Raw genomic sequence first — 25,514 nt, forward strand, 5'->3', positions numbered from 1 at the left:
GGCCGGAACTGACTCTTCTCCATGTTGACAGAGAAACCATGGTGCTGCAGGGTCTGCACAGTTAGAGAAACATCACGGTGTGCCTGCTTGGTGGTGAGAGAATGAATGATTATGTCGTCTAAATAACATTCTAGACGGACCGGATGGTTGCGGAGATGAGCCGCCAGCACTGCCAGAATTTTGGTGAAAGTTCTGGGCGCAGATGAAAGCCCGAAGGGAAGTGCCCTGTACTGGAAATGCTTCCCTTCCGAACAGAACCTCAGGAACCGCCTGTGGGCCGCATGGATGGGGACATGCAGGTAGGCCTCTTTGAGATCTATTGATGTCAATAGGTCCCCCTCCCTCACACAGTCCAGGATGGAGTGGAGTGACTGCATCTTGAACCTCTTGTAAGCGAGATGCTGATTTAGGCTCTTGAGGTCCAAGATGGCCCTCCACCCCCCTGAACTCTTGGGCACTAGGAAGAGGATCGAATAGAAGCCCCTCCCCTGCTGATCCCTGGGGACTGGCTCTATCGCCTCTATCTCTAGGAGATGGCGGATTTCTGCCCTCATGCGCTCCCTCTTTTCTGGGTTCCTGGGGGAAGGACAGCGGATAAACTTTCTTTGGGGAAAGGTTAGGAAGTCCAGGACAAGGCCTCTGCGAATGGTGTTGAGGACCCACTTGTCCGATGTTATCTCCTCCCACCTGTCGGCATACAGCCGTAGCCGACCCCCGATGGGGGGATCCCTGTGACCGTCACTTTCCTTTACGAAAGGGCCAGGATCCACCACTGTTGTTTCCTCCTCCTCGGAATGTTGTCCGAAAGGAAGACTGGGACTGGTTGGCACGAGCCCCGAAGGATCTGTCTTGGTGCCTATCCCCCCCTGCCTGAAAGGGCCTCTGATAGGAGGAAGGGTGAGAAGCTTGCCCTGCTTCCTGGCTCCTGTAGGGTCTCTTACGAAAGGACCCCGCCCCTTTCCGGTCACCTCTTTTAAAGGTTGCAGGAAGAATCTTGCGTTTGTCCTTGGTTTCGGTGACAAACTTGTCCAGGGCCTCTCCAAACAGAAGACCCCCTTTAAATGGGGCCGATGCCAGCTTCCATTTGGCCTTCATTTCGGCCTGCCAATGCCTGAGCCATAAAAGGCGGCGGGAGGTGATATTGGAAGCTAGGGCTCTGGAAGAGAATTTTGCTGCTGTCAAGGTGGCATCCGCCGAATACTCGACAGCGGTAATAATCTTGGTCAGCTCATGGCGCCACCTAGATTTCCTGGGCGGGGGTCTGGACCTGAGTTGGCGCAGCCAGAACAGAGTGGCCCTAATAAAAAAGGAGGCAGAGGTGGATGCCTTGATGGCCCAGGCAGACGCCATGTGTGTTTTCTGACACGCCTTTTCTGACCTCTTATCTTCTGCCTTGAGTCCCTCTAGGAGTTCAGCTGGCAGGTTGGAATTGGAAGTTAGAGACACGACTGGGGCATCTACTTCTGGGAATTTGAGGATTTCCTCCATTTTATCTTCTACTGCATATAGAGTTCTATCCCCCCCACTGGGGTTGGTCAGGGTGCCTGGCTGTAGCTACTGGCGCTGCACAGCGTCCATAAATAGGTCTGGCACAGGAATAACCTCAGGAGTTTCTACTGTCTCCTTGAATAACCCATGCTTCAGATCCCTGGAAGTGGAAGCCTGAGAGGCCTCAGGTTTGGAAATGGGGCCTAACTCTGTGGCCGTCATGGCTTTGTGTAAGATAGACTTGAATAATGACGGCTGAAACAGGCCAGAGAATTTTGGCTTGTCAGGGGTAGGGCTCTCGTCTTCGGAGAGGGCGAAAATTTCCCCTTCTTCCTGCTCAGAACTTGAGAGCCCAGAGTGAGAGGGGCTTGAAGATGGAGAGGAGGATACAGGCTCCTTAGAAGTGGAGGCCCTAGGTTTGCGTTTTTCCTTTGGGGCCTTGCCCTTGCGAGAGCCCTTGAGCTTAATGCCTTCAGCTATCCCTTGGGAAATGGCTAAAGAAATTACCTCCCTCATTTCATCAGAAAGAGCCGGGCTTTTTCCCCTTTTTCTCTTTTGTTTACTGGGCCTGCGCTGGCTAGGCCTGCCTGAGTTGGATCCACCCTTCCCAAAGGGGGAATTCTGGACAGAATCTCGCTCCTCTCCAATGGAGGAGCTAGGGGAGTCGGGGTACCCCCAAGATGCTACAGGAGATGGATCCCTGGATGCATAGTTATCCCCAAACAAGAATTCACTTTCCCCGGGGGATTGGGCCTCACGATCAGGGGAAGCTGACTCCCTGCTGCGACGGTCTGGGCTAGGTTCTGGCTGATGGGGCCTTGAAACCTCCCTGGGATCCACTGTGGCTCTTGGAGAAGCCCTTTCAAGTGAGCCTTTGTGCCCCTTGCCTTGATTTCCAGAGGGATCCAGCTTGTTGTGCTTGCTGGAGGGCCCCACCTGTTCCCCTAAGGCCTCCCTGCATTCCTCAGCCATTTCAGGTCCCCACGAGGCCTGGAAGATAGCTGGAGTTGGGATGGGCACGCACTGGCCTTTGCGGTCCTAAAGCGCTGGCAGAATCTACAGGAGGGAAGGGCCGCCTTGGGGTCGGATTCCTTCCTCCCACCGCCCTCGGTTCCCCGAGACTTAGCTTATTTTCCGGAGGGAGAGACTAGCTAGCTCCCCAGGCTAGTCCCCAGCCTCCTTGCAGCGTTCTGCGGTCGCTGAGGGCTGGCTGAGGTTCCTCTTGGGCTGGCTGGCTCGTCCTCCTGGCTTCCTCCAGCGGTCTCCGACTTGCTGTCCTCGCTGCTCGCACGCTCCGCTCTCTGCCACTCTGCACAGTGAGTCGGAGCGATCCAAAATGGCGGGGGTGCGCGCGCAGCCGCTTCCCGCTCTTTCCAGCCCTGAAAAGCGCGCGAAGGCTCCAGCCGTCGCTGCTGTTGCCAGGCACAATGGAGCAGGCGAGAAAATCCTAGCAATCTGGCTCGCCGGCTTTAGAGCCTTCTCAGAGCCTTCGCTGGACCTTTCCTCCCCCTGGGACGCCCCTGTTCCAACAGGGAACTTGGTTTATCCCACTAATTGCTCCCGTAGCTAGCCAGCCCCCGCTGTGCAAGCCTTTCCAATCCACTGCAGTAACAGCAGGGAAGCCCGGTAGCCCTTCTCTTAAAGCGACAGAAGCCTCAATGGAGGCAAATAGACAGACCTGATGTAGAAGCGTGATTTCCTCTATCTGAGAATTTAAACGTGGTCCAAATTGGGAAACTTTTTCCAGCCTATCTGACCTTAGACTGCAGCTCTCCCAAAACAGTCCTAACTCGGGCGGACTGAGTTTTCGAATTGAGCATGCGCAGGCAAAGGGAGGCGTGGTCAACAAAAACATCACTCAGTCCAAGGGCAGATAGGCTGTGTTAACCCAGCATTTGGACTCTCTGAGCAGTGCACTGGAGAATTTGTCTCACTTACCAACATACATTTTGGGTTCAACTGTGGTCGTAAGCCAAGGACTACCCATATTTATTAATCCACATATAAGACTGCTTCAGAAATGCATTTGAAGAATAAAACACAACTTCAAAACATCATTTTTAACATCAAAAAAATAAACTCATACAGACACGTGGTAAAGTGGTACTTACCACAAAGCTCCTTGATCTCGACTTTCAGTGTCTGTAAACCCAGAATCCAAGAACATATCTTTATAAATTCGCCCCACAAGACAGTACATATCAGAAGCAACTTGGCTCTCTTGCTCCACTAGAGGTATCATGATACCTAGAGCTTTCTGCCTGTCACCAGGTAGATTTCGTCTGTGTTATTTAAAAAAAAAACACCAATTGAATATTCCATAGCAATAGTCCTAATGCATTATCACTTCACATGTCAAAGATGATGCAATATGTCTGACCAGGGAGAAGAATTTTGACTGATATTTACATGGTTCATTTCAAAACAACTTCTTTTGCACTTTCTAGAGAAATATTTTATAGGAAACTCACTTCATTTATTTAGATTGCCTGACTCTCAAATAACTCGGTGGCTGATATGAATAAAAAGAGATGAGAAGTGGGGAGAGTTCAAGAAAAGGATATATATTCCGGGGGGGGGGGGGGGAGGAATCACCTGTCACATTATAAAAGAAAACTTACGTAAGTTCAAGAAACAACCTAACATGGGAAGCAAAGTCACTTTTTGAAAAACTTAGGAACTTGTTCCTAAGAGTGTGAAGTTTGATGGGGGGGAGGCATGGAAGCTGTTCCAGAGAGCAAACTACACAATAGAGAAGGTATACTTCCAATAACTGGTTTCACTGAAGAGACTGGGAGTGCCTCCACTCTGTGCTATCTTAAGAGGACAGACAGAAATTGCTGGAGACAAAATCCCAAATAAAAACCAGTTGTCTAAAGAATCCCAAAGGTGATTGGTCAGCTGTCAAAGTTGTACTATACTGTACCACATTAATAGTCTGAAACATTGATGTATAAAAGGGAAAATTATACTTAATCATTCTTGCCCTTCTCCCTCATTTTTAGATTATGTCTCACTATCATAGTTGAACATCTAATAATAGAATCATGCACATCTGTATCATTTTGTTTGCAGCTCCACTGTGCCTGCTTCTTTTCTAGGCCAAGCAATGTTAATTTGTGTGCTATGCTTTTGAGCTTGTTTCACAGACCATTCAATAAACATTGGTCTCTTCAGGCTTTTGCTATCCTGTTTCCCCTAAAATAAGACCTCCCTGAATAATAATAGCAGCAATAGCAATAGCAGTTAGACTTATATACCGCTTCATACGGCTTTCAGCCCTCTCTAAGCGGTTTACAGAGTCAGCATATTATCCCCAACAACAATCCGGGTCCTCATTTTACCCACCTCGGAAGGATGGAAGGCTGAGTCAACCCTGAGCCGGTGAGATTTGAACAGCCGAACTGCAGAACTGCAGTCAGCTGAAGTAGCCTGCAGTGCTGCATTAAATCACTGCGCCACCTCGGCTCTTTAATAAGCCCAATTGGGCTTTTGAGTGCATGTGCTAAAATAAGCCCTCCCCTGAAAATAAGCCCTCCCCAAAATTATTGCAACAGAGCAGCAGCCATGAGGTGACCACACTCACCTCCTCCTGCTCTTCAAAAATAATAAGATCTCCCCGAAAATAAGGCAAGTGATTATTTCAGGGGAGGGATTGTCAAAAGAAAATTAGTCCCTGTCTTATTTTCGATGAAACACAGTATGTTCCAACTGCAGAAAATAAATTTAATGGTGATAGAAAGCCAAAGTCAAGATGGAAAGGCAAATCTACCTATCGTAGAAGCAAGAGACACCAGATGAAAAAATGCCAGTAGTATTTGGGGGTTTTTGTTATAGAAAAAATGGAAGGATATTTTGATTGTGGACAAACTGCCATCAAACACTGTAGTTTCAAGAGAAAGGAAAGTTCTTACCTATTCAGTGCAAATGCATAATGAAATTTCACATGATGATGCAAAGCCAAGTCAAAGGTTGGAAGTTTTTCTAATGCCTCTACCAATTTGACAATAGAATCATAATCCTTCCAAAAAAGATAAATAAAAGAATTTATTAAAACATGATCTCAGATAAGGCCAAAAAGGAAAAAAAAAAGACAAACTATCTAAGTCTTCCTGTGGCCTGAAAAAAAATTAAAACTACATACGGAATGGATGCAATACCTAAGTTGGGACCTACAATAATAGTATTGGTCATAGCACCGTTCAGTTCTCTTTCATCTACAAAAGACAGGAATACCTTTGGGTTTTACTCTGCTAGTTGTTGCTGACCTTAGAAGGCAGCGTTCATCTCCATTTCAAGGCCATTGAGCCAGCACTGTCTTGAAGACATTTCCGTGATCATGTGGCCAGCATGAAGTTGCAGAGCTCTGGGTTTTCTCCCCACTGAAAAGGTACCTATTTACTCATATTTACATGCTTTCACACTGCTAGGTGGGCAAGAGCTAGGCAAAAACAGGCGTTCACCCTGTTGCGTGACGCTCAGGTCTCAAACTTGGGCTGACAGCTTTCTAACCTACAAGCTTAGCATCTTAATCACCGAGCCATCACATTATACTCTTTTGGTGTACAAAGCTGACTCTAATTAAATCCAGAAAGAGGCAACTGCTTTTTTTTTGTTTTCAAACTTTTAAAAGGCAACTGAAAGATCTGACATTTCTTAATGTTGCATGTGATTCAAGAGTAGTGATAGTTTTGATCAGTGTGAGATTTAAAAACATACAGATATTATAGCTCCCGCCCTTCCTTCCGTCCTTGTTGTGCAATTGGAAATATATTTTGAATTTTGATATGAAATGTTTCCATAAGCAAATCAAGTCTTTGTAGCAACAATGCGATCAAAAATCTCAAAGAACACAGCAGGCTGAGTTCAATTAACCTCAACTCTCACATCACATACCCCTGTCGGATTTTCTACATAGATTGACATGTCATTAATAATGTTATTTTATTTTTCACTCTCTCAATGCCTTATAATGCCTATTTCATTGTGGCAGTTTCAGTTATTTATGCTTAATCATTTCTGGAACATGTTTTCCTTTTCCATAATGCAACATCTTTCTAAGCCATTCCCTTACCACCCCACAAATGACAGCACATATTCCACTGTCTGGCCTGTTCACCTTGCTGTTCTGCCTGAAATAATGAAGGATTTAACTTCATATCCAAATTACTTTCAATCAGTTTAACAGAAGCATGGGTAAGCTTTATTGAAATGATGATAGTAAAAAAGACAATAAACCAGACACGACATTTCTATAGTCAAAAGATAAAATTTCATATGCTTAATAATCTCCTCAGTATGGGTTACTGGACCATCAACTGTATCATGTGCTTTTGAGTGCAGACTTCAGAAGTATAGCAGTGTTAAGAAAACCATCTGAAATTCAGTTGTTTTTTAAAAAGCCAAATGACCAGGGGGGCATTTACCCAGGTTCACCTGGTGCACCAGTTGCGTCCCTACCTGAACCGGGAGGCACTCGCAACAGTCACTCATGCCCTTGTGACCTCAAGACTGGACTACTGCAATGCGCTCTACATGGGGCAGCCCTTGAAGAGTATTCGGAGACTTCAACTCATCCAGAATGCAGCCACGTGAGCGATTGTGGGTGCACCTCGGTACACCCACGTTACACCTATCCTCCGCGAGCTGCACTGGCTACCGATCGGTCTCCGGATACGCTTCAAAGTGCTAGTCATAACTTATAAAGCCCTTCATGGTATTGGACCTGGGTACTAGAGAGACCGCCTGCTGCCAATTACCTCCCAAAGACCCGTTAGATCACATAGGGTCAGCCTCCTCCGGGTTCCGTCCACCAGCCAATGCCACCTGGCTACTACCCAGGGGAGGGCCTTCTCTGTGGCAGCTCCAGCCCTTTGGAACGAACTCCCCGCAGAGATTCGGACCCTCACCTCTCTCCAGGCCTTCCGGAAAGCCGTCAAAACCTGGCTGTGCCAGCAGGCCTGGGGTTGATGAGTTCCCCTCCCATCTCGACCTGTGTGGCTGTATGATTCTTGTTTTTTTAAATCACGTGTATTGTGTTCAATGTTTCCCCTTTTCCCCTTTTGAGTTGTTCGCCGCCCTGAGTCCCTCCCGGAGAAGGGCGGCATACAAATAAACTAAATCTGAAATCTGAATATGTGATAGCAAGACAGGGTATCATGTAGAAATGGAATCTACTCACATAATTTGCTGAATCTTTGTCATTGCACTTATAATATAATGTCCCCCAATATGCAAAATGGATTCTACTTTTTTAAAAAAAATCTGAATATTAGACGTTCTATATCCCTTTTCACAGTTCTAAGGATAATGTAAATGCACACAGTTGCCATGGTAACAACATTCATTTATTAAATCTGGCTATTTAATAGCCTAATAGCCAACTATTCGGAATACTTTCAGGCTACCATGAGCATATGTGGTAGTGACCATCTACCCAAAGCACTCTGTGGCCCCAATCCATTCTGTGTCAAGCATTTGTTCTAAGAATCTCTGAAATAGCCTTTAAAAATATGATAATTTAAATCCCTCTGCAGTAAATTTAGAGACTGAACTCCCACACATTTATACATTTCTAAATAAGTAAAATTATCCCTTTCTCGCCCCTGCCCACCCACCACCTAACTAAACCCTTTGAGAGGGGGAAAAAACTGGGGGGGATGGAAGAAAAATTGTGGAAAATCTGGTTTGGTAGCAATGACTGCTATTTTTAGAAAAGAGCATTCACTGTAAATTTCTTTACAAACTCTCCCTTGTTTCGCTTCTATTTGCACTTTTCAGGAATGAGTGCTTGTTTTATGCAGGCAAAAAAATGGAAGTCTAGCAAACTGGGAGGATTCTGTACTTTGCTGGCATATAAAAAAAATAATTTGTAGCTCAGGGAATTGGGGATTAAGTGGGTAGGGTGACCAAAAAGCTTAGTAAGGACTAAGAGAATACTTAGGGTACATAAAATGTTGCAATGACCTATGCTGACTAGAATTGAATAAAGGCCCCCTCATATGTTGATGAAACAGAGTTAATTGAAGTAATAAAATTAAATTAAGCATTTGATTCTTACCTGAATATCCCTGTAAGATAACAGCAGGTTTATCACGATGTCAGCAGACAAAAGCTCAATGTTATCCACCCTTTGTCTTATCCTGGCTAATTCTGCAGCTAATTCCTTCCCAGTGTACAAGTTACGAGCTTTTCTGATATCATTAAGAATTGATTCCCTGAAGTATTGGCTAGAAGGGAAAAGAAATAGTCATTATAAACCTCAATGTTACAAAAGAGCCCCATGGCTGTCTGTTTTAGAGCAACTAATACAATGGGCAAAACTGAACCAGGAATATTGACCTAATTAAGGATTGCAAATATGAACTATGTAATGATTTAGTTTATTTAGTGCCATCAGGTTGGTGCTGAATCTCAGTGACCACCCTGATGGAGCTTCTCCAGGATAATTTGCCCCTAACCTGGGCCTTCAGATCTTTCAAAATGTACCCATTGACTCTGTTATCAGATTATCCATTTCGGTTTCTCTTTTCTCCTTCCTTCCAGCTTTCCCGGTATTGTAGATTTCTCAAGGGAGTTGGGTCTTCACATAATGTATCCAAAATATGACAATTTGATCTTGCTTATTTGTGCCTTGAAAACGTTGAATTGACTTGTTCTACGATCCATGACATGTCAAAAGTTCCTCAAATGTTCTCAAGTCATGGAATGTAAGCATTGTCATTTAATTCAGTTTACTGACTATCTGACAGACCTGTCACTGGCTACATATTTTACTCATAAGTCATTTTTCACCAGGCAGATTTGTTTTTCTTGTGCTAATCAGGCTATTTGCTGCAAGGAGGTAAGTCAACAACTATAAATGCCTATAGAATGTTCAAATTATTAGACTTATTTTTTAAAGACTGCTTTATTATTATTCTAGGCAACTTAACAAAATGAAGAAGCTTTTTAAAATAAATGCTTGATCTGAAGAGGCCCAGTGCTATTGTTTTAAAAAGTGCTATTCTTTTAAATAGCAGAGAATAACTATACTTCCAGAAAGCAGGTGAATTTTAACAGCATCTGTACAAGTATATTCTGAAATATAGCAATACCAATAGTGTATATTGTCTGTACTGTTTGTTGCAAGGAGGAAATTGCTGAGAGGCAGAAGCAGATATTTTTCCTTTGTTTTCCTCCCCAAAATCTAGGTGCATCTTATACTTCAGAGCGTCTTACACTCCGAAAAATACAGTATCTATCCTAATATGAAAGTACTCTTGATAGACATGAATATGATTATTAGAACCATTAATCAGAAGTTGCCTTCAGAAGTTGTGGATGCTCCAACACTGGAAGTTTTTAAGAAGAGATTGGATATTCATTTGTCTGAAATGGTATAGGGTTTCCTGTCTGAGCAGGGGGTTGGACAAGAAGACCTCCAAAGTCTCTTCCAACTCTGTTATTCTGGTATTCCTGTTATGTATTGTCCCTTGGCTGCTACTATCAAATGCTATGTCTGTTACAATTATTGGGACATGTGGTTTTCTTTTTTATGGCAAGTTTTAATGTTACAGCTGAAGACACTCCATACCTTGAGCTGCCTTGTGCCATCTTCAAGAGCTGAATAAAGCGGTCAACTAAGGGTAAGCATATTGGTCCCAGCAACAGTTCAAAGTTGGGTTGCATCAATTCAGTCAATCCCTTCATGAAACTGCTGTCACAGCAATAGACTTTGTTATGGGGAGTTATCATATATGGAACAAATATATAATTGCCAGTGCACATCTGCAGAAAAGGAGGAAGAGGCTTAGCAATGTAAATAACATATATAAGGTAATCTTAAAATCGATATACTTGGTAGAACGTAACTAGCACCTAATATAATTTTCATATTATATTATACTATACTATTGAAATCATGATGCCCCTGCCTTCCCCACACTGGTATCCAGATGTGGTAGACTACAATTCTTATATGTCCTGAAATGTATATTGGAGGTGATTGGGGATGAGGGATACTATAATCAAATGTATCTGGAGTTGTTATTTATGTTAGTAATCAGATTGGGAAAGAATTGGCAGAACATTGCTATTTAAGGAGGGAATTCTTCCAAGTACTTTTACTGAAAGATTAACCTGCACATCAGACAAGTTTGGACATAAGGAAGCTTTGCAGGGGAACAAATATTTGGATTATGCAAGAGTAAGGAATTATAGAGATGGACCTTTATATTATCCTTTACTGTTGTAAACATGATGGATATTCTTTGTAGAACTGAAAGGGAACTGTAATTTTAATTGATAGCATAGGGAACACAGATATCACGAGAAAAAAATCTTGCTATTACACAAGAGCAATTTGCATGCTAAATAAACCTTGCAGACTTCAATTTACAGTATCTTCAAATAAGCTTATTATTGCCACTCTAAATAGATATTGTAAAGCATATGCTCTGACCAGATTCAACCCATTCCCTTCAGCAGTTATTGATGGTCAATATTAAAAAAATTCCTTCCGCAAATGACTTATATTATATAAGTATTATAATATATACATTAATTATAATGTAAAGTGTTAAATATTAGCAAGATATTAGCAACTGTTATAATGGTTTCCACCAAGGTCCTCTGTTCCAGCGGGAATAGAGATTCAATCTCATTGGTCGATGGGTCTGACAGCTCTCTATAAAAGGGCTGCTGTCAGACTGAACCTTGTACATAGTTGCCTAAGCCTGAGTGTGCCTTCCTTTACCCAATCTAACTCTGGCGACGAGGATGGGACTGGAAGGCAACTAGGCGAACCAAAAAGAGCATAGCAATCCAGCAAGTAGAGATTGAGAGATTGAGATTGAGATGCTTTATTTGTATGCCGCCCTTTTCCCTGGGGGGACTCAGGGCGGCTCACAACTCAAGGGGAGGGAGGACAAACAAGTCATAATATAAAAAACAATACAGCATTAAAAACACAACAGTCATACAATTCGAGTGGGGTTGAAATCTTTAGCCCCAGGCCTGTCGGGACAGCCAGGACTTAAGGGCGATGCGGAAGGTCTAGAGGGTGGTGAGGGTACGAATCTCCACGGGGAGTTCGTTCCAGAGGGTCGGAGCAGCCACCGAGAAGGCTCTCCTCTGGGTAATTGCCAGCCGACATTGGCTGGCCGATGGAATTCGTATGGGATCGTATCGGCCTAGTGGAGGTTATTGGCAGTAGGCGGTCTCTCAAGTACCCAGATCCAATACCATGTAGGGCTTTGTAGGTGACAAGTAGCACCTTGAAGCGCACTCGGAGATCAACAGGCAGCCAGTGCGGCTCGCGGAGGATGGGTGTTACATGGGTGAAACGAGGTGCACCCACGATCGCTCGCGCGGCCGCATTCTGGACCAACTGAAGTCGCCGAATACTCTTCAAGGGCAGCCCCATGTAGAGCACATTGCAGTATTCCAGCCTAGAGGTCACAAGGGCACGAGTGACTATTGTGAGAGCCTCCCGGTTCAGGTAGGGCCGCAACTGGTGCACCAGGCGGACCTGGGCAAATGCCCCCCTGGTCACAGCCGACAAATGGTGTTCGAAAGTCAGCTGTGGGTCCAGGAGGACTCCCAAGTTGCGGACCCTGTCTGAGGGGCGTAATATTTGACCCCCCAGCCTGAGAGATGGAACACTTGGCCAATTGGTGGGAGGGAAGCACAGCAGCCACTCGGTTTCATCTGGGTTGAGTACAAGCTTGTTAACCCCCATCCAGTCTCTAAAGACTTCAAGGCCCTGGCTCATCACATCCATCGCTTCATTGAGTTGGCACGGGGCAGACAGATACAACTGTGTATCGTCCGCATATTGATGGTATTTTATCCCGTGCCGTCGAATGATCTCGCCCAGCGGTTTCATGTAGATGTTGAAAAGAAGGGGGGACAGGACCGAACCCTGCGGCACCCCATATGTTAGGGGCCTAGGGGTCGATCTCTGCCCTCCAGCTAACACCGACTGCGACCTGTCCGAGAGGTAAGAGAACCACTGTAAAACAGTGCCTCCCACCCCCACCTCCCGCAGTCGTCGCAGAAGGATACCATGGTCGATGGTATCGAAAGCCGCAGAGAGGTCAAGGAGTACCCGGATGGAGGCGTGGCCTACATCCCTGGCTCTCCAGAGATCATCGGTCAATGCGACCAAAGCGGTTTCTGTGCTGTAGCCAGGCCTGAAGCCTGACTGGAATGGATCGAGATAACTGGCTTCCTCCAAGGACCGCTGGAGCTGAAAGGCCACCACCTTCTCAACAACCTTCCCCACAAAGGGGAGGTTGGAGACTGGACGATAGTTGTTTAGAACGGCTGGATCCAAAGATGGTTTCTTCAGGAGGGGTCTTACCACCACCGCCTTTAAAGCGGGGGGAAAGACCCCCTCCCGTAAGGAGGCGGCAACAACCACCTGGATCCAGCCCCGTGTCACCTCCCTGCTGTTGACAACCAGCCAGGAGGGGCACGGGTCCAGCACGCATGTGGAGGCACCTACAGCTCTCATGGCCTTGTCCACGTCTTCAGGGGTAACAGCTTGAAAATCAACCCAGCGATGACCTACCAAATTATCCCTTAGTGCCTCGGCTGGTTCTGCAGAGTTGGAGTCCAGGTCCGCCCAAAGCCGAGCAACTTTATCCGCGAGGAATTGGACGTAATCCTCAGCCCTGCCCTGCAAAGGATCACCCGTATCCCTCCTATTTAGGAGGGAGCGGGTTATCCTGAACAGGGCGGCTGGGTGCGACTCAGCGGAAGCAATCAGAGTGGTAATGTAAGTTCTTTTTGACGTCCTAATTGCCCGGATGTACTCTCTGATGCAAGATGTTAAAAGTGCTCGGTTCGGTTCGGATTTACTGGATCTCCACTTGTGCTCTAGGCGTCTCTTTCTGCGCTTCATCTCCCGGAGTTCCTCAGTAAACCAAGGGGCTCTCCTGGATCCACTGCCTCGGAGCGGCCGTAGAGGCGCAATCCAGTTAAGAGACTCCGTCGCTGCCGAATTCCAAGCAGCAACCAGAGTCTCCGCCGGACTGTGGGCGAGAGTATCAGGAATAACCCCAAGCTACGTCTGGAACCCCGAGGGGTCCATAAGTCGCCTGGGGCGGAACCACCTGGTCGGTTCCTCCTCCCTACAGTGGGGGTTTGGTCTCCGAAAGTCAAGCCTTAGTAGGTAGTGGTCCGACCATGACAGGGGTAAGATCTCACTACCCCTCAGACCAAGATCACAACTCCACTGCTCCGAGAGGAATACGAGGTCGAGCATGTGACCCGCCGAGTGGGTTGGGCCCCGAATTACTTGGGTCAAGCCCATGGTTGTCATGGAAACCATGAACTCCTGCGCTCCATCAGAGTGTTCACCGAGCGAAGGCAAATTGAAATCCCCCAGAACCATAAGCCTGGGGAACTCAACTGCCAGCTCGGCTACCAACTCGAGGAGCGAGGGGAGGGCTGCTGCAACGCTGTTGGGAGGCAGGTACGTTAGCAGCAAACCCACTTGACCCTTGAGGTCCAACTTCACCAGCAGGGACTCACACCCGACAAGCTCCGGAGCAGGGATCCTACGAGGTACTAGAGACTCTCGGATAACTATGGCCACACCCCCACCCCTTCCCTGGGCCCTCGGCTGATGAAGCACCTGAAAGCCTTCTGGGCACATCTCTACGAGGGGGACTCCTCCCTCCGGGCCCAGCCAGGTTTCAGTAATACATGCCAGGTCTGCCCTCTTGTCTAAAATTAAGTCCCGAACGAGAGGAGCTTTATGAACTACATGCTTTAACGACCTGGCATTTAGCGACAGCAGCCTGAGACCAGGGTCCTGGTTACTCACACCATCTGGCCTTGGAGTGGGACTCGTAGGGCCGGAAGGAGGGATCTCTGTGACGTAGCGAACCCTCCTTCCCCGGTAATGGCCTGCCCTAAAGTCCCCGCCATATCTGCCCCTCCCTGTTAAGACCGTAATGCTCCGGCCCACTCCCGTGTCCGTGGTCCCCCCACCCACCCCCATAACCCCCGCGTGCTCCAGCAGGCCCTTCGAATCAAGCATCCTGCGGCTGGGATTGACCCAGGCCCCCGATACTTCTGCAAAGCACTCAGTATAGAGGGTACCTGGACAAGGCCCCAGCCTACTCAGACATACACAATCACAGCGCCATTCACTCCCCACTAACAATTTAAAACACAGAGAGAAATACAACAATAATAGGGGTTAAAAGTGGGCACATACAGCAGCAGTCACATCATTCACACCTCACTCATAAAATGCGGAGACTAAAATTGCGCAAGTCTAGGATGGAAGAAAGTGAGAAGGGGGAGGGGGAGAGGTACTCCGCTCCTCTCCCTTCCTATGGCAGTTAGTTAATAAGATAGTTAAGAGCCCAGCTCCAATCCACTGAGGGTATATAGGGGGGGGGGGAGGATGGCGTTTCCCCCCCTCTGACAAGGTCGAAAAGTCCCAAAAGTCTACATGGTTAAAAGGACTGCCAAGGATGTTGAATCCGGGTTGCCAAAGGTGTAGTAAAAAGTAGGATATGGGTGGCTGGAGTGGTGTCACTGGGACAGCAAGAGGTAATGCTGATTGAGCCGGTATAGTTTGCTCGTAGGTGTAAAACTCTGAGGGCTGCAATTGTAGGAAGGGTGGATAGGTGCCAATTAAGAAGATGGTGAAGATGACAAAGTAACGACAAAGAAATAAGAAAGGCACCAATAGTGGCCACTGGGGGTAGTCCAAGCTCCCAGCACGCTGCCTCTCCAGAGTAATGGTGCCTGATGCAAGGTGACTCAGTAAATAGCAATAGTACTGGTCAGCACAACACTCCTGAGGCAGTGGCAGCAGCTGATGGTACTGGCCGCCACAGTGGACCCGTCGTTGAATTTCTAAAGTCCCAGTCCCAGTCCAAGTAGGCAAATAGTCAGGCAGCATAAAGCACCGCAGGAACAGCGGCGAGGTAGAAGAAAAACGCCGCGCCAAAGTGCAGGGGGGGGGAGACAACAGAGCTGCGGTGGGGACAGGAAACCGGTTCCTCTGCCTCCCAGTCCGGTCCAAGCATCTCTCCTGGGCTCCCCACCCCCTCTTCGGGGCATAAACCAACCCCTCGGTGCTGCCCAATCAAAGGGAAAGTCCGGCACCTCTCAAAGCAGCGGGGCCGAAACCGCCGTCTCTCACACAGAGCCGCCGCCGCCGCTTCCCAGCTGATCAAAAGGGCCGACGAGAGAAACCACGCCGAGGGAGGTAACGCTGTCCCGGAGCCGCTCAGAGGCAGCCCCCTCCTCAAACAGCCCCCTCCCTGGAAGGCCCGAACATTGGCGCCCCGCAGGAACCCCTCAGTTACCATATCAGGGGTCCTGGTCGCCAAGACTGGTCTCTTTTTTTTTTTTTTTTAATATAATTTTTATTAAACATTATTACCTTTAAAAAAACGGAAAAAACAATACAGCGACATAGATACAACGACATAAACAAGACAAATCATACATAACAATATAAAGTAGAGCATACAGATACAAATGCCGTTTTAAACATACAACCCCCCCTCCCCCCCCCACGGTGACAGTCATTCACAGCCCGGTTTTTCTTTCTTTCCTCATTATTAGGTCTCTAAGCCACATCTTCTCATTGCAAGATTCAGGGATCTATTACGGTACCTATGTTAACTTTCCCCATTTTAAGTCCCTGCTGTTCTCCTAGTCGCCCACATATACCATAGGTTCCAGCTAAGATAATGTTCTGTTTCTCCTTTGTCCCTCAGCCAACCCGTCATTCTGTCCATTTCTGCACATTCGTAGATCTTTTTAATTAAAACATCTTCCGGCGGTATAGTGGTGGATTTCCAAAGTTGTGCATAGGTTATTCTTGCGGCCACAATTATATGCAGGCTCAAATGCCATATTGAACTGCTTATGTTATCTGGTTTGATGCTTAGTAACAGGTTCTCAGGTCTCCATTCAATGTTTGCCCCGGTAACCTCTTTTAACCATTTTTTAATCCTTTTCCAATATTTCGTGGCCTCAGTACAGGACCACCAAATATGGTAGAATGTGCCATCCTTTCTTCCACATTTCCAACACAATGGAGATAACCCAGGAAACATCTTAGCTAATCTCGTTGGGGGGAAGTGCCACCTATAAACCATCTTGTATATGTTTTCTTTGAATGCAGTAGAAGTTGTAAGTTTAATGGTCTTACTCCATAGATCCCACCATTTGCCCATTTCAATTTCATAACCTAGGTTTCTCTCCCATACTGTTAGAAGGCTTTTGTCCATCTCTTCATTAGTATCTTGGCAGGTCAAAAATTGGTAGATCTTCGATAACATTTTTTTGTCTCCACCAAACAAGATCTTATCTAGCCCCTGAGGGTTTGGGTAGATCCCGAAACGTGCCTCATCACTTTTAAACCTGTTTCTAACCTGTAAATATTCCCACCATTCCAAATTCCTGCCCTGTTGCTCTAATTCCATCTTTGTTTTCATGTTGCCCTCTTCTGTCATGATATCTTTATATGTTATGTTTCTTGTCCAATTAAATAAACTCGGATGCGTTAAGGCCTCTAATGGTGCCAACCAACACGGAACCCTAAGATAATATTTTTTCCTCATTTTTTCCCAGACCCCCATCAAAATCTTCCGAATATAATGTCCCATGAAGTACCTATGGGGGGTGTCTCTTTCTTGCCAGAGGGAGGCATGCCATCCCTGGGGGAGGTCATGTCCCTCTATAGCCAATAGGCGCCTTCTATTCAACATCACCCAATCTTTCACCCATGTCATGATTGCTGCGTTATAGTATGCTTCCCAGTTGGGTACTCCGAAGCCTCCCAGTTCTCTGCGTTTTTGTAAAGTTTGGGCTTTAATTCGTGCTTTCTTGCCTTGCCATATAAACTGTGTCACTATTGTCTCCAAGGATTTAAAAATTTTTTTGTCCAATTTAGTTGGTGCCGTTTGAAACAAAAACAAAAATTTTGGTAATACATATGTCTTGACTGTTGCGATCCTGCCCATCAGAGACAATTGTTTGCTACTCCAATTAGTCATATCTTTGGATACCTGTTGTAGCAATTTCATATAGTTATCTACCTTGATAGAGGAACATCTCTCCGTCAGCCAAATTCCCAAATATTGTACTTTGTGGGCCATGTTGATCCCTAACAGGCTTTGTACTTCCCTTTTCTGGTTCAGAGTCATATTTTTAATTAACAGTTTTGTCTTCTCTTTGTTTATACGTAGCCCCGCTATCCTACCGTACTCCTCTATTTTACATAAAAGTTGTATCCCAGACGCCGTAGGGTCCTCCAGGATAAAAACAAGGTCATCAGCGAAAGCCTGGACCTTGAATTCCTGAGCTTTAACTCGTAACCCTTTAATTTGTGTATCGCTTCTCACTATTCTAAGAAGGGGTTCTAATGTGAGGATAAACAGTAGGGGGGATAGCGGGCATCCTTGTCTTGTGCCTTTACCAATCACAATGTCACCCGCCTCTTCTCCGTTTACCAATATTGTCGCAGTTTGTCGTACATAAATTGCTCGAATTGCATTTAAAAAACTTTCTCCAAACTTCATGTTTTCTAGTTGTGACAACATAAAATTCCAATTTACCCGATCAAAAGCCTTTTGTGCGTCAAGAAACATAAAGGCCACTTGTTTATCTGGCCGAGCTTCATAATATTCTAAGGCATCCAAAATAATTCTGACATTGTTTTTCAAATGCCTTGACGGCAGGAAGCCGTTCTGATCAGGGTGTATAAATTTGTTAAGGAAAAATTTGAGTCTATCTGCCAATATAGCTGCAAAGATTTTATAATCCACATTCAAAAGTGAAATGGGCCTATAGTTTTTAATTTGGGTACGGTCAGCTCCAACTTTAGGCAAAAGGGTTATATAAGCCTCGGCCCATGATTTCGGTGCAATAGAATCCGTCAAGACAGCATTAAATATTGCTATCATCTCTTGTCCTAAAATTTTCAAAAAAGATTTATAGATTTCAACTGGCAAACCACCCATGCCAGGGGTTTTGTTGTTTCCCATTTTTTTAACTGCCTTTTCTAGTTCCTCTAATGTTATCTTTTGGTTCAGTACCCCTTTTGCTTCATTTGAGATCTTGGGTAGATTTGCATTATCTAAAAATTCCTTAATTTGGACCTCAGAAACTTCTTCCCTACTATATAGTTGCTGAAAAAAGCCTTGGATAATTTCCTGTTTCTCCCCGACAAAGAAATAAGAAAGGCACCAATAGTGGCCACTGGGGGGGAGTCCAAGCTCCCAGCACGCTGCCTCTCCAGAGTAATGGTGCCTGATGCAAGGTAACTCAGTAAATAGCAATAGTACTGGTCAGCACAACACTCCTGAGGCAGTGGCAGCAGCTGATGGTACTGGCCGCCACAGTGGACCCGTCGTTGAATTTCTAAAGTCCCAGTCCCAGTCCAAGTAGGCAAATAGTCAGGCAGCATAAAGCACCGCAGGAACAGCGGCGAGGTAGAAGAAAAACGCCGCGCCAAAGTGCAGGGGGGGGGAGACAACAGAGCTGCGGTGGGGACAGGAAACCGGTTCCTCTGCCTCCCAGTCCGGTCCAAGCATCTCTCCTGGGCTCCCCACCCCCTCTTCGGGGCATAAACCAACCCCTCGGTGCTGCCCAATCAAAGGGAAAGTCCGGCACCTCTCAAAGCAGCGGGGCCGAAACCGCCGTCTCTCACACAGAGCCGCCGCCGCCGCTTCCCAGCTGATCAAAAGGGCCGACGAGAGAAACCACGCCGAGGGAGGTAACGCTGTCCCGGAGCCGCTCAGAGGCAGCCCCCTCCTCAAACAGCCCCCTCCCTGGAAGGCCCGAACATTGGCGCCCCGCAGGAACCCCTCAGTTACCATATCAGGGGTCCTGGTCGCCAAGACTGGTCTCTTATTAACCTCTAGCAGTCGGAGCGATGAGGCTCGGCAGCCATTCCTGTTCTCACGCATGCGCATTGTAAATCCAGCCCGGAGCTCAGCCTGGCTTCAAGCAGCCATTTTTGAGCGGCAAACTCAAAAACCCCTCAGAACACAAAATGGCCATGCACGCCCCACCAACTCCGTACAATCTAGTCACTGAGCACTGGGAATCGTATATGCTGAGGTTTGACTGTTTCCTCGAAGCCAACAACCTCATGGGCCTTTCTGAAGGCCGCAAGAAGAACATGTACCTGGGTTATTGTGGATGGGAAGTGTTCGAAACAGCCAAAGATCTATCTGAGCCAACCCCACTCCGATCGGTCGCTTGGTCAGTGCTCCAAAAGACGCTGAGGACACACTACGCTCCCAAGCCGTCTAAGCACATCCGCTGGGACGAATTTAATATTCGCAATCAAAAGGAAGACGAATTGATTAACGAGTATGTTGCAGTGCTAAGAAAGGCCACAGCGTACTGCGAGTTCAGAGACGTAGACGAACTCATACTTGACCGCATCATATGCAGTGTGCGGGACATTAATTTACAGAGGAGATTACTTGACAAATCTAATCTCACTCTACAAATTGCCTTGGACAAAGGCAGGGCATCCGAATTTGCTGTTAAGTATACAGAAACCCTGCAGTGCCAAAGCACTCCACAAGGCACGCGAAAGTGTGCACGTGTACATCGTGAGGCTATAGAGGCCGAGGGCTTAGAAAGCGAAGATGACAGTTGGCGCATGCGCAGTGACCGCACCAAGCCGGCGCACAAATTTGAACCGCGTTTCCCACCTTGCGCAAGTTGCGGAGGAGACCATGCCAGATCGTTTTGCTGTTTCCGCTACGCCATCTACCAGCACTGCGAGCAAAAGGGGCACATCGCCACAGTCTGCAGAAGCGAGCACCCCACAACGACCTGGAAGCCCAGAAGCCAACCTAACCACCAGCAGAGGCCCAACCAAGGGGCATGGCAGCCGCCACCACGGCGCTCAGAGGACTGTTCCAAAGCGTCATAGAACGGCTTTTGCAGGGGATTCCAGGAGTCGTCCCCTATTTTGACGAAATCTTGGTATCTTAGGGTACCTCATCGACGGCTCTGGGATTCACACGACCACTAAAAAAATTAAAGCAATCCAGGACGCCCGTACACCTTGCAATCAGACCAAACTGCAGGCGTTCCTCGGGCTCTTTAATTTCTACAGTGTCTTTCTTAAACAGAAAGCCACCGTTGCTGAGCCCTTAAATTGTCTCTTGGTGAGGACTGCAAAGTGGTCCTGGGGGAGGGCCGAAGCAGCCGCATTTGCCGTAGTGAAGAGACTACTGTCAGCAGACACGTTCCTGGTTCAGTACAACCATACCCTGCCACTTGTTTTAATTTGTGACCCTTCCCTGTTTGGCATCCGAGCTGTCCTCAGCCACCGCATGCCAAATGAAACTGAGGCACCCATAGCCTATTACTCAAGGACCTTGTCCGCTGCCAAGAGAAACTACAGCCAGCTGGACTGTGAGAATTTGGCTGCAGTGGCCAGTGTAAAAAGGTTCCATGAGTACCTCTACGGCCGTGATTTTGAACTCATCATGGACCTCAAACCACTACTGGCCTACTCCTGTGTCATTGCCACCGCGAATGACCAGATGGACTATTTTCCTCACAGCCTACACCTATCGCCCCATCCATTGACCAGGCTAAACCTTGGGGCATGCCAACGCTTTGAGTCACTGCCCACTGCCTGAACTGCTTGCAGACCCTACCCCTGAGACGCCAGTCCTTCTCATTGACTGCTTAGAGACTGGTCCTGTCTCATCTAGTGATGTTGCTCGCCACTTTGCAAGAGACTCACGATCAAACAAGTTTTGAACTGGGTGTGGAGGGGGTGGCCCAAGGGGCCTGTTGGGTCTGAGTTCAAAATGTATTATTGTAAAAAAGATGAAATGTCTGTTATTAGTGGCTGTTTGCTATGGGGGGACCAGGTTGTTGTTCCACCCAAACTGCACATTGCAGTATTAGAGGCTTTACACATAGGGCATCCTGGAATTGTCAGGATTAAGTATTTGGCTAGGAGTTACGTGTGGTGGCCTAACATGGACAGGGAGATCGAAGAATGGGTGGCTACCTGCACACCGTGCCAGGAGTCCAGACCAGCTCCCCCAGAGGCGCCCGCTAAGGAGTGGGAGCGACCTCAAGCACCATGGTCTAGGGTGCACATAGACTTCACTGGCCCAGTTCATGGCCAGACATTCTTGGTAGTTGTGGACGCCTACTCAAAATGGCTAGAGGTAGTCCTCATGACCTCTACCATGGCAGAAGCGGTCATTTATTTATTTATTAGACTTATATACCGCTTCATAGGGCTTTCAGCCCTCTCTAAGCGGTTTACAAATTTTTTTAGCAAATTGAATCAGCAACTTGCCCCCCCCCACAGTCCGGGTCCTCATTTTACCCACCTCGGAAGGATGGAAGGCTGAGTCGACCTTGAGCCGGTGAGATTTGAACCGCTGAACTGCAGATCACAGTCAGCTAAAGTGGCCTGCAGTACTGCACCCTAACCACTGCGCCACCTTGTCATCAAGGTCCTACAGAGACTTTTCTCCACACACAGCCTGCCCAATGTCCTGATCTCTGACAACGGGCCCCAATTCACGGCCATGCAATTCAAGACTTACTTAGCAGCACAGGGAATCAGACATGCCCTGGTTGCGCCATTCCATCCGGCCTCCAATAGTCAGGCGGAGAGAATGGTGAGATCGGCAAAAGAGGCACTATCCAGGATGGGCCTGGGAGATTGGCAAACACGGGTTGATCAATTTCTCCTAATTCAACACAGCACGCCAAGTGCTATCATGGGGAGAAGCCCTTCCGAGCTTCTCATGGGTCAGGAGATAATGTCACCACGTATCCCGGGACAAACTGGGTGGGTTGGACTCTCCCGCGGTGCACAGAGAAGGACCCCTCGGGTAAGCCAATGGTCTTTCTCCTGTGCACAGCTTGGAGAGTCCAAGCAATGGGACATACCCAAGTTACTGTCCATCGGGGCGGGCAGAAAGAAGGTCCTGGGATTCATTCGCATGAACAACTGCCTGGAGCACTCTCCTGCCGAAGGCCACCTCAGCCGAGGCAAATACATCAAGCTTGTAATGTCTGACGGAAGGAGAAAATGAAGACCACGTAGCCGCCCGACAGATCTCCTCGATCGAAGCCTGGGTAGCCCAGGCCGCCGAGGTGGCGGCACTCCTCGTAGAGTGGGCAGTGATGTTACGTGAAATCACCCAAGACTGGCCCTCGTAGGCGGAGGCGATGCATGCCCTCAACCATCTTCCCACAGTGGTGGAGGTGACCTTCTTGCCCAGAGAACCAGGCTGGAAAGATATGAACAAGGCCTCAGACTGACGGAAGTCCAAGGTCCGGTGGAGGTAGACCTTCAGGGCCCGCCAAAAATCCAGTGTGTGCCAAGAGCGCTCACACGTGTGGGAAGGGCGTGGGCAGAAACTCGGCAAGATGACTTCTTGTGCCCTATGAAAGCGGGTGTTGACCTTCAGAATGAAGGAAGGATCGAGTCTTAAAACGACCCTGTCGGGATGAACAATGCAAAGGTCCTGACGAACCGACAAGGCCGCCAACTCGGAGATACGGCGGGCAGAGGTGATGGCTATCAGGAAGGCCGTCTTCAGCGTGAGGTGACGAAGAGAAACGGAACACAGAGGCTCGAAAGGTGGAACGGTGAGCGCTTGGAGCACCACGGACAGCTGCCAGGTGGGGTATCGATGGATGGCGGGCGGAAGTAGGTTTGAGGTGCCCTTCAGAAAACAGCGTACCCTGGGGACCTTGCTGAGAGACAAGGAAGGATCCCTGGACCAGACAGTGGACAAGGCCGCCACCTGGCGCCGTAGCGTATTTAGGGACAAGCCCTTCTCAAGGCCCCCTTGCAAGAAGTCCAAAACGCAGCACACTGGCACAGTAACTGGATCCATGAGACGGTCCTCACACCATCTGGCGAAGGAGACCCACGTGGCATCGAAGATTCTCGTCGTGGAGGGACGCCGAGCATCTTGTATGGTGCATACCACCTCCCCCGAGAGACCTTTGTTCCTCAGCAGGTCCCCCTCAAGTGCCAGATGGCCAACTGCAGCCACTGGGGTTCCGGATGGACAACGACCCCTTGGTGGAGGGAGACCTGACTCGGAGGGATCCGCCACGGAGGGGACACTGACAGGCTGACCAGGTCGGCAAACCACGATCTCCGGGGCCAAGGGGGGGGCACGAGGATCACTTCCACCTCCTCCGCAATGATCTTGGATAGGACTTGCGGCAGGACAGGAAGAGGAGGGAAGGCGTAGAGCAGACCCCGGGGCCAGTGGCAACACAAAGCGTCTGTTCCTTCTGCTCCTGGGGTCAGAAATCGGGAGAAGAACCTCTCCAGTTGGGCGTTCTCCCCGGTGGTGAAGAGGTCTATCAGCGGCAGACCGAACCTGCAGGTCAGGCGGCGGAAGAGGGCCGGGTTGTGTTGCCACTCGGCAGGGTCGATGGTAGTCCTGCTGAGCCAGTCCGCGTGGGTGTTGTCGACGCCCAAGATGTGATTGGAGCAGATGGACTCCAGGTGGCGCTCTGCCCAGCGGCCCAGTGCTTCCGCCTCCGCCATCAGCCACTTGGATCTGGTGCCACCCTGGCGGTTGATGTGTGCCTTGGTGGCCACGTTGTCCGTCATCAGGAGGACGTGACGTCGGCGAATCGACAGATGGAAATGACGAAGGGCCAACCTCGCTGCCCTCAGCTCTAGAAGATTGATGCAGCAGCGGGACTCCGACGCGGACCATTTGCCTTGGACTACGAGTTGGCCGAGATGCGCTCCCCAGCCGGAGAGACTGGCGTCGGTGGTGATGACCATCCTGTCGGGCTCCCTTGAGGATCGCAGGCGATGTCCACCATCGGAGGGACCTCTTCACGGTCGGAGGGACGGGAATCAGCATGCTCGAGTTGCTCCTGTTGGCTCTCTGGTGGGGCAGAAGTAGCCACTGCAGAGCCCTTGAGTGGAGCCGGGCCCAGGGAACAATCTACAGGCATGAAATCATCTTCCCCAGCAACTGCGACGAGAACCACCTGAGCCTTTTTGTCCTCCGCTTTGAGCCCTTCTAAAAGATCCGCGGGGAGGGGCGTGTTAGAGGTGAGAGCCGTGATAGGAGGATCACGGTAAGAGACGAGAATAAAATATAGATAGAATGATTTATACTATTTAAGCATAGATAAAGATAGGGGGCTGAGATCAACACAAAGAGTGGTTTCTTTTTTTTTCTTTTTTTTCTTTTTTCTCTTTTCTCTTTTCTTTTCTCTTTTTTTTTTTTCTCCGTTTTTTTTTCTTTTGATATATTACTTTTATTTTTTAATCCATATGTATACAAGATATTTTAGACAGAAGGTTGTGCCAGGTGTGGGCCCTGGGAAGTCGGGAGGATTAGGGATGGGGATTTGTGGGGGGTGGGGTGGGGGGGTGTTAACATAGTCTTAATAAGAACAAGAATGTATTTATATACGGTGGTTTTTTTTTCTTTTTTTTTTCTCCTTTTTTTTTTATTTCTTTTTTTCCTTGGTTCACTTTACTTTTATCAGATCAAACAACACTCGAATAAAGGCATACACCAAGGAGGGAGGTAGAGGGAAAGAAGAGGGAGGAGTAAGAAAGGAGTAAGGGGAATGTAAGGAGGGTGTGTGGGGAGTAAGGGGAGAAGGAAGGCTTGAGGGGAAAGGGAAGTAGGAGGGGAGTGTTAGAGGGAGAAAGGAAAGTTGGAGGGGGTAGATGGGGTGTATGGAGGATGAAAGGGTTAGGTGGGGTTGTGAATGATGAGTTGTGTTTCCTTTTTATTTGTTCGTTTTATTCCCTTTTTCTTTTTTTTTTTCTTTTCTTATAGTAAATACCCTGTATATAAATGATTGCAAATGGAATGTGAAAATTGAATAAAATATACTTAACAGAGTGCAAAAAAAAAAAAAAAAAAAAAAAAAAAATAAAAGATCCGCGGGGAGGGGCGTGTTAGAGGTGAGAGCCGTGATAGGAGGATCCACCTCTGGCAGGACCAAGAGGTCTTCCAGGGAGGGCTCCATGGTATACAGCTGTTTTTCCATCCCACTGGGGGAGG

At 47.8% G+C, this 25,514-nt stretch overlaps 1 protein-coding gene across 1 annotated transcript in view; it reads right to left on the minus strand.

The window, feature by feature from the left end:
- The window catches only part of MAP3K5 (mitogen-activated protein kinase kinase kinase 5), a 138,092-nt gene that overhangs the window by 62,792 nt on the left and 49,786 nt on the right, over nt 1-25,514 (minus strand). The window contains 4 exon segments of the mRNA XM_032216952.1: nt 3,600-3,770; nt 5,403-5,509; nt 8,549-8,717; nt 10,064-10,257. Coding sequence (XP_032072843.1) covers nt 3,600-3,770; nt 5,403-5,509; nt 8,549-8,717; nt 10,064-10,257 — 641 coding nt within the window.

This window comes from Thamnophis elegans, chromosome 4 (genome assembly GCF_009769535.1).
Source record: "Thamnophis elegans isolate rThaEle1 chromosome 4, rThaEle1.pri, whole genome shotgun sequence".
NCBI lineage: Eukaryota > Metazoa > Chordata > Lepidosauria > Squamata > Colubridae > Thamnophis > Thamnophis elegans.